Source organism: Littorina saxatilis, linkage group LG6 (genome assembly GCF_037325665.1).
Source record: "Littorina saxatilis isolate snail1 linkage group LG6, US_GU_Lsax_2.0, whole genome shotgun sequence".
In the NCBI taxonomy this organism is placed as follows: Eukaryota; Metazoa; Mollusca; class Gastropoda; order Littorinimorpha; family Littorinidae; genus Littorina; species Littorina saxatilis.
Genome location: NC_090250.1, coordinates 955532 through 965055, shown reverse-complemented (window position 1 = coordinate 965055; position 9524 = coordinate 955532). Strand labels below are relative to the sequence as shown.

The following is a 9524-nucleotide window of genomic DNA, read 5'->3' as shown; positions in this document are numbered from 1 at the left end:
AACAAAATAAAAATAAAAAAATAAAAAAACACGCACCATCAAACACAAACACCAATCTTCAACATAAGTTGTAATCCGACAGAACAGAAATTTGATCAGTAGTAGTGGAATTGGGATCAGTTGGGGTGTCTAGAATAACTTAAGAAAGAAAGAAAAGAAGAAAAAACAGAAATTAAACGAATAAATAATGTTAAAAGGTAACAATTCATTTTTATTCTAAAGTCATATCTGATGCTGATACCAGTATTCTAACTACATGGTAAACACGGGGTACAAAGTCATCCATGACTTAAAAAATCTCAGCAGCTAACACCTAGAAAGTTGCCTGAGGGAAAGTTTGCAAAACTATAGTTCCCACCGCACTTCCCTCATCCACCCGTTGCCCCCTCACCCCCTATCCATAGCTAACAGGCAATTGCATAAGCAATCAATGATGTCAGCGGTCTAAAGCATGACCTCGAAAAGTAAACACAAGTAGCTGTGAAAGCGAAAGTCGGCTTAGTCCTTGACATTGACCTGCAGCGTTTGTTCACGACGAATGGCCGCAGCGATGCGATTTCATTGGCCAATCTTGTTTATCACGTGCGCCTCTCTTGGGCCCTCATTGGTCGACTCCCGCAGCCCCGCAATATTCAAGCTCAGCTGTCGATGTGATAAAACGATGCGCAGACCCTAACGTTCTTTACCTTCAGTCAAACTCGAAAGCGTGCTGCTGTCTCTTCGTATCAAGGCACGCAAAAACGTGTTTGAAGACTGTATCTCACTTACACTTTAATAAGCAATGGCTTCAACCACCAGAGACCTTACCGGGAGAGCAAAGGCATTAGTGAAAGAAAATCAGTCGAGACAGGCGAAGATGGCTACTAGAGAAACCAGAGGCCAAAAAAGGACTGTGCTTGGGAGTATTACCAACAATGTGCGGAAACAACCCTCACGGGCAGCAAAGGTGACTACTATTCATGTCCTGAGTTTTGTTTGCCTAGTTTGCCAGTATTTTGAGTCAAGTTTTATTAAACTTTCGAATATTGTAAGCATCAGCACGACGCGAAACACGGGACATCCTTGACCGACTGAACCGTTCGAAATTCTTTGTTTGTGTGTTCTGTATTCATAAAATAAGTACTCAAACGCTTTGAAATTATGTAACTAATGAAACGTCATGCACCATGCAGCGTTTCTCTGTTGTTTGCTATCGAAGCAGAATCTAAACAAGTAGGGTTTGCACTTGAACATTGCAGCGTTGGTTCGACCGTTGCAATGTTGCCTCATGTTCAAAGGCGACGGGCCGTAACTCTAGCTGAGCGATCTTACTAAACTTGCTTTGTGCAAGCCGGTAAATGCTTTTCAGCTCCAATGCCCAAACAAACAGTCTCACAGAAATAGTATGCGAACAAAAAAACAAATGTATGAGATTTGACAATATTGTTTTTTGTAGCCTGCAGGAATTCGTGCACAAAGTAGCCACAGTCACATTTTTAGATTGAAAATGATATGCCTTTATATGAGCTTGTAAGGTCACATTGAGTTCATTTAAATTTGATAAAAAAAAAAATGAATGCAAAACTCACATTGCATTCATAATGATTTCAGTGACAAGTTAGGCAGTTCATTTAAGATCCAACAGTAGAATTAGAAAAGTAAAATAGCAAGATTCCTTGGTAATGTTAGGATTAGGAGCAAAGATTGTGGCTGAACCAATGTCAAGTAGCCAGTCAGAAACGTTATTATTGTAGTTGAATCACACTAGCAGCAAGCTTTATACTTGTCGGCTTTTTTCACACAGTCTGCGCATGATGTGGTCAAGGTGGGAGACGAGAATGCTGGAGTGGCACAAAAAGCTTTCGGCAAGTCCAGTCAGCAGACGTTCAGCATCTTTGTGGATGCCGACACTCAGCTGCACAAGGCACCAGTGCTTTCACACATGGAGGATATGGTTGAGGATGACGCGGAGAACAGGATGCCGTCGCTGAGTGATGCCGTCATGCGCCTACCTACTATCCCCCAGCCTCAGTCCAGGGTGCCAGGAGGTAAGGATTTCGTGTTCAGTGTGATTTCAGCTTTTGTCCCAGAAGATATGATGAAAGCTGGCTTGGCATGTTTGGGAAGTGTTTTTGCATTCACTTACAAATTTATGCAAATTACTGGCGTGCTTCAGCTCTGCTCAACGTGGTCTTTATTTATTTATGTACTGTTTTCTGTGAGGAAGGATGACTGAAGCAACTAGTTGGCTGTATTTTTAACTCCAGTTTGTCCAGTACTGTAAACATTTGCTCAAATAATCTTTGCATTATTTTAAGAGTGCCCATTGCTGTTTAGTGCTTACTATTGATGATAAGAGCAAGTATTGCTATTGATACAAAATTGTGATGTAAATATACAAAATTGTAAATGGTGCCACTGTTTATTTGCAGGCTCTTCCTATTTCCTGGATATGTCTGGAGTGGAAGAGGAGATTGAGGACGACAGTGACGAGAACGAGTGTGTGATGGCCCAGCAGGATCAGCTGTGCAGCGCGACCTACACCCTGAGCTCTGACGACAGAGAATCCGTCATCGAGGATGTTCCAGAGTACTCTGAGGATATCTACAGCTACCTCCTCACAGTAGAGGTAAGCTGAATGTTTAAAAAATACTGGAACTGAGGAAGGGTGTGATAAGCAAAGTAATATGCACTGGATAGTTACTGAACAGCAAAAAGACAAAGATGCTTCATTTGGCTGTCTCTAGACGCCCCTTGGAAGTCGGTGACAGAACAGACTGAAAGAAAGTGATTCATTGAGCTTGAGGATGCATCTTACCTGGCTATACAGGAAATGGGAGTTTGCCTCCCTTTATCTCTGCATCAGTGAATGGTCAATGCCGTTTGTACTTGAAACAGGGTTTGGGGTTTGTACCAAGGGGAATAACCCAATTTAGCCCCATGTGCCTTTCACTATCCTGAATGTGAAATATTCGTTCGTTTTTTTCAATATGTGACATCGCGTCCGAGAGGATAATCAGGACTATGCTGTACCAGGTGTCGGTGTACTACTACAGAGTTTATTCTGACCTGTGTGGTATTTACTTTCGCAGCACAAGAACCGCCCCAGGCCTGGTTTCATGCGTCGCCAGCAAGATGTGACCATGGGGATGAGATCTATCCTGGTGGACTGGCTGGTGGAGGTGGCTGAGGAGTACAAACTGCAGCGTGAGACCCTCTTCCTTGCTGTCAACTACATCGACCGCTTCCTCTCTCACATGTCTGTGCTGCGCTCAAAGCTTCAGCTGGTTGGAGCCTCCGCTATGTTCCTTGCTTCGTGAGTTTTCTTTTGTTTGTTGCTTCGTGTATTTACTTAAGCGTTGCTCGTTACCAAACCGAATGGTACTTGTGTTTGCGACTGGCACGCAGACGCTTAGAGTTAGACTTTTCTGCATTTTAGTTTGTATGCGCTGTGCTGTGCAGCACAGACCTGTATGAACATGCTAGTTCCAGATGATAAAAAGAGTAGTAGTTTACTTGAAGTGGAGAAGATGAAGGTAGAGTTGTTTGTCCAGTTATGCTACAACTTGATCCTTTGGTGCAGTCGTGTTTGCACAAGGGGAGTGTAACAAATTTAGATAACAGGGGAACTGGGCCTATTTGTTGTATGTTTAGTTGGTGTATTTGATGTACATTTTGTATGTTTGTGCTGTTACAGAAAGTACGAGGAGATCTACCCACCAGATGTCAATGAGTTTGTCTACATCACTGATGACACGTACCAGAAGAAACAGGTGTGTAGTAAGGGGAAAAGACAATCAAAAAGTGCTTCTTTCACAGAAAGTGTACTTTGTCACAGTGTAACAGGGATGTTGCTACAAATTCATAACTTTAATGTGCTGCAGACGGGTGTCACCCAAACGCAAGATCCGCACTGCACAACTTCAGTGCACCTGTATGCGAGAGTGCTTGGTAGCTTTTTGCAAATATGTATCTTGAAAGGAACATTAACGAATATCGCGCTGTCCGAAGGAATGGAGTTCTTATCGGACAATGCCATCGCTTAGTTCAAAACGATAAGACATCTGACCGCCATGCGGCTATGTGAATCGGACATTTGAGCCTCTAAATCGTCTATGTCCGATGCCTAACGACATCTCTGAATGTAAGTCTGAAACTGCTGAAATGTTGTTCACATATGTGCTTTGAACAATGTCTTTAGGTGTGAATGATAACTGTCGGTATTGTCATGTTCAGTTCTTTGTAAAGGCAGAGTTGTTCCCAGTATCAGAGGCTGATAGGGCAGGACATTTTGGCCTAGGTCGAAAATAATTACTTCCAACGCAGTTGCTCCAATTTCATTCAGTGTTGATGGCTTACCTTGTGAACACTTTTGGACTGTTAATAACTGTTTGCCCTTGCTTCCTCAGATCCTGCGCATGGAGCACCTCATCCTGAAAGTTCTCAACTTCGACGTTGCCACACCCACTGTCAACTGGTTCGTTGAGCGACTGCTGCGTCATGTTCGGGCAGAGGACGATGTCAAGCATATGGCCATGGTGGGTTGACCCAAGAGATCTTCAGGGGTGGTCTGTGTTTAGGGGAAAGAAGCTTGTACACTTACACTAAAGCACCGTAAATAATTTCAGTGTCTCTCATTGCGCAACTGCTCAGACTAAGCAGGTAGACACTGCAGTCTATGTAAGTCTATGTTCATGGTTCAGCTTAGTCGTTGAATGACCATTGCAGGGAAAGGAGACGTTCTGAATATTGCTCATTTTTGTTCTTCCTGAATGCTGTGTATAATCGAAACCCACTTTGCTTTTGCAGTACATCTGTGAGCTTGTTCTGGTGGACTACGAGAAGTACCTGGTGTTCCCATCCAGTCTGGTGGCCGCTAGCGCCCTCTGTGTTGCCAACTACACCCTCAATGTACAGGACTGCTGGGTAAGTCTTCCCATGCTGCTCAAACTCGTGTGTTTCTACTTTCTAGTAGTCAAAGGAGTTGTATTGGATGCTAGGAAAATTTGACCTAACCTGTATTTGCGTTTTTCAAATTCAGTCTCCTCACTGTGTTCTACCATCGTAAAGTTTGTTATTGGATGTAGAGAAATGTCCTACCTGAGTTTTTCTGGCAGTAAACGCTTTATATGTTCTCATTTTGTTCTGCTTGTAGTAGTGGGGTTGCTATTAGCAGTAGGAAAATTTGGTGTGACCACGACTTACACTGACAGTCTTCTCACTGTTTTACCAGTACTGAGGGATTGTTTTTGGATAGTAGAGAAATATCTACTGAAAGTCCCCATTTTGCTATTAGTCTTCCCAGTGTGAGACGACGTCCCGCTACTCCCTGAAGCAGCTGGCTCCCTGCGTGCGCATGTTGTACGACCTTCACCGCGACGCACCCGAACACCCCCAGCAGGCCGTCCGCGAAAAGTACCGTCAGACCAAGTAAGTTACATTTTGTGCACGTGATTTATAGGGGGTGATTCTATGGCATACTCCGGTCCAGATATAATCATGTGGAAGGGATGCATGTCACAATAAGAACATTAGGGGGCTAAATTTTGGCAGCGCTCTTTCTTTTTTTTTGTCTGGTTTCAGGATATTTTTGTGAAGCAATGATTAGTCATTGTTTTGACCGAAAGTTTTTAGTGCAGAATCGTACATGGGCAGTTGGAAGGTGGTGAGCAAAGATTGAGAAAGGATTTGTAGGCAGTAATCTTCTTTCATATTTAGAACAAAAACTATTGAGTTGTGCTCTCACAAGTAGCAATAACAGAGAAGTAGGATTTGGGACGTCGCAGGGTGCAGACAAGGCATACTAGTCCAAACATAGCATGACAAATGTACTGAAAATAACAAGCTGCCTGTTAGATTTGAAAGCCTGTAAGTACCAAGGGCATCTGTTTAGGATGGATGAGCTAATCAGACATAGCTATCAACCATTCTGCCAAGTTTTAGCAAGGGCTTATGTTCTCTGGTATGGAATGGGTGAGCTTATCAGGCCTAGACTAACAGCCTCACTGAACGGTTGCAGGTTTGACCGAGTTGCGGATATCCCTGCCCAGTCTTTGCTGATGCCCCTGATGTAAGGACCTGTGGCCGACCAAGACGGCAGCTCATACTCACCTCCCATGCGGCACATCGTCCCTATCTTCCCCCACCCCACAACCCACATGATGGGGGCGGGGGAACGCGCAACGACTGGATGGCAAGCAAGCCCAGATGTCTACTGTTGCTGCTCCCTGTACATTATGGCTCATCATTTCACTCATGGTGGGCTGCCAAAACCTGGTGCTCAACATTGCTGATCGGCAGGTGGACATACTGCAGTGCTTGCTTGCCATCTAAACTAATCGGCCTCCCCCCCCTTCATTTCCCACTACCATCACCGCCAGGAGGTTACTTTGATGATGAGCCTCCTCTTCAAGATGCCATCGCTGCCAGGTGCAAGGCTGGCGTTCCCTCCGTGCATTTACCATTCCAAGTGAAGGCGTGACAGGGTGGTCTAACCACCCTAGTTTGTCAGTCTGCTGTAACGTGACCTCGAGCAGTAGTGCACTGGCAAAAGGACTCGCTGGGGTAGACTGATGAAAGCAAACTATTCCACAGGCCTGTCGCTGTCCTGCCTTCTATGCTGCATAAATCCGTGTTAGCTTGGAAACGATTGCATGAGAGTTGCCTTCACTTTCATTTGGCACTGACGTTTGTGCAATATTGTGATTCTTACTTTGTGTTAGCATGCTTTACAGTTGTGAGTTTGGGCATGCTGTATCACGATTTTAATGTGAGGTACCCGGTTTGTGAGCGGGAGGGATGAGTGAATGCTTTTCATAGGGAGCTGTTACTGTTTAGGATCAGGATAAATCGATGAATGGTTTTTAATTCCCTCCGAGCCTACTGGCTTTCTTTTAACTTGCTGTGCTTTTAACGCTGTTTTTCTGAGAAGTAAACTGGTGGTTTTATATGCCATTTTAAAAAGGATCAAAATATTCTACAAGATAAATTTTTATCTGTCCTTTTTATACTAGAATCATTTCAAGTGGGATGTAGAAAGGAATTTTAACACCATTTGATTAACAAATGTGAAACATTGAATTTAAATGTGTGTGAAAGTTTTGTTTTGGCAGAATGATGGGATGAGTGAAGAAACTTATAAAAAAAAACTATAACGATCATGAATCCTATCTCAAATGGCCATGTTCAAACTTGTTAGTCTACTGATGCTAGCCTACCGCCTCATGTTTCTTCGTTGCTGCTGATCTGTCTTCCACGCCTCGGTTCTTTCTGTCTTTTCTTTCTCATTTCTATGATGTACTTTGTAAACTGTGTTGTTAGTCTTTGTGGTAAGACGTTTCTTCTGTCTTCCCCGTCTGCTTAATAGCAGTGATCTCTATATTAACTGCAGTCAGTTTGTTGTTGCCTGGGTATGTGAAAAAAGGTGCAGTATTGCAACCAGCCAAAACCCTTAAACTTTTTTCTAGTTAGCAGAACAAAATGTGATGAAAATGTTTGCGCACTGCCATTCTCTGCCTTGTCTGTCCATCTGAACATGTGTATCATTTCAAAACCTTTTCTGTCTCCCCCTCGACTCGTCTGCTTAATAGCAGTGATCTCTATATTAACTGCAGTCAGTTTGTTGTTGCCTGGGTATGTGAAAAAAGGTGCAGTATTGCAACCAGCCAAAGCCCTTAAACTTTTTTCTAGTTAGCAGAACAAAATGTGATGAAAATGTTTGCGCACTGCCATTCTCTGCCTTGTCTGTCCATCTGAACATGTGTATCATTTCAAAACCTTTTCTGTCTCCCCCTCGACTCGTCTGCTTAATAGCAGTGATCTCTATATTAACTGCAGTCAGTTTGTTGTTGCCTGGGTATGTGAAAAAAGGTGCAGTATTGCAACCAGCCAAAACCCTTAAACTTTTTTCTAGTTAGCAGAACAAAATGTGATGAAAATGTTTGCGCACTGCCATTCTCTGCCTTGTCTGTCCATCTGAACATGTGTATCATTTCAAAACCTTTTCTGTCTCCCCCTCGACTCGTCTGTCAGCTGTCTGTTGCTTTGGCTATTTCTGTTGCCGCTTCTCCTCTTGTCTGTCTTCATCTCTTGACTGGTTGTTACAACCATTATGTAAATGTGTACAGCCTGATGTAAATATGAACAACTACAACACGTAGACCTTCGCACTTCCGTTATCTTCATATCCGACCATTGCTCTGATGCTGCATTTACAATACCTTGGCCTTTGTGCAAACATTTACTAATTCAGTGTAAAACAAGTTTTGCGTGTCAGGTTTGTAACTTATGATTGCAAAATGGTTTCGCTGTGAAAGTCGTTTGATTTTCTGGGAATTGTAGTAATCTGTGATTGTTCATTCCCTGTTTTATCACCATGTGCTCTAATATATTTCATGTGAAGTGTTGTCATATTTGTTTCAATGTGTCTGAACAGTCTTGCACCAAGTGGTAATGTTTCTTGCTGTTGTGGAGCCTCTTATCAAATCATTGAAAGTCAAATGCTTACAGATTTTTATTTGCGTAGAAAGTGTGACTGATTTGTACTGAATGAAGCTTTTAAACAGTCTGAGAATCTTAATAAAGATAATAACTTTACTGTCTGTGTCTGTGTATGTGATGTGATGCAGTATGAGCTGAATGAATGTAAAGCCGAGTGACTGGGAAAACAATATTGGTCGTTCTCAGATGCGTATGCGCATATGTATACCAACTCCTGATACCAGATTTTCACTATTCGGGCCTGGGATCGATACGCTTTTTGTCGTAAATACGACAAAGTCCTTTTCTAATTGTGAAAAGAAAAAGAGCCTCCATGTGCCCTTCAAAACGCTTAAAACACAACATTTTCCCGTCAGTATGCCCAAACCACTTTTACTCATTCCCAGGCCTGATTTGATTTACACAGGATAAAACTCAGAAGTCTTTGCAGGAAGGCTGGGAAAGTGCTTTATAGCTAACATCAGCATACACGCATTTTGTTTACTGCATTGTCTCGAAATCATCTTGTCCTTTCACATGAAGTATAAACAGAAAAAAACAAAGGAAAAGAATCCTCCCTAATTTCAATGCGTCAGCTTGGCAATACTCGTTCCGTATTTGTTGTCCGAAGCGACAAACGAAAACATTGGCTTTCGGTAGTATCCGGTACCACAGACTCAAAAATGTGCAGCAAGAGTGATTTCCCTTGGATAGAAAATAAACTACGACAAGGTAAGTTTTCTTCTGTTTCTGGTGAGATTCTAATGGCAACTTAATCGCGTGGAAGAGGAAAGGATAACAAAGCATGCGCACACGCACATGCATGCATCCACACAGACACACACACGTGCATACGCATACCGATGCATACAGACGGCATACACACACACACACGCTCACAAACACACAGAACCGCATCAAAATTAGGACAAAACTTGACTGCTTATGATAGAAAACCGATTTGAGACATCCGAAGGAAAACATTGCTATTATTCTGCTTCATATTCTTTCGGCCTGCAAAGATCGCTACATTATTAAGATATATTTACAAAAAGTAAGAAGGAAAA

The 9524-nt window shown here is 42.7% G+C and overlaps 1 protein-coding gene across 1 annotated transcript; it reads left to right on the top strand.

Annotated features, from left to right (window-relative positions):
- Nucleotides 1-629: 629 nt before the first annotated feature.
- On the top strand, nt 630-8574 carry LOC138968260 (G2/mitotic-specific cyclin-A-like). Its single transcript, XM_070340824.1, has 9 exons — nt 630-946; nt 1784-2027; nt 2412-2608; nt 3072-3295; nt 3677-3752; nt 4389-4517; nt 4789-4905; nt 5276-5409; nt 5999-8574. Exons 1-9 carry the CDS (start codon nt 782-784, stop codon nt 6051-6053), a joined length of 1341 nt encoding a protein of 446 aa, XP_070196925.1. The 5' UTR covers nt 630-781; the 3' UTR covers nt 6054-8574.
- The last annotated feature ends 950 nt before the right edge of the window (nt 8575-9524 follow it).

Coding starts and splice junctions, on each gene's coding strand:
- LOC138968260 (XM_070340824.1), top strand. CDS start 782: ATGGCTTCAACCACCAGAGACCTTACCGGGAGAGCAAAGGCATTAGTG. Junction 4,906..5,275: donor TCAATGTACAGGACTGCTGG/GTAAGTCTTCCC, acceptor TTTTGCTATTAG/TCTTCCCAGTGTGAGACGAC. Junction 5,410..5,998: donor GAAAAGTACCGTCAGACCAA/GTAAGTTACATT, acceptor GAACGGTTGCAG/GTTTGACCGAGTTGCGGATA.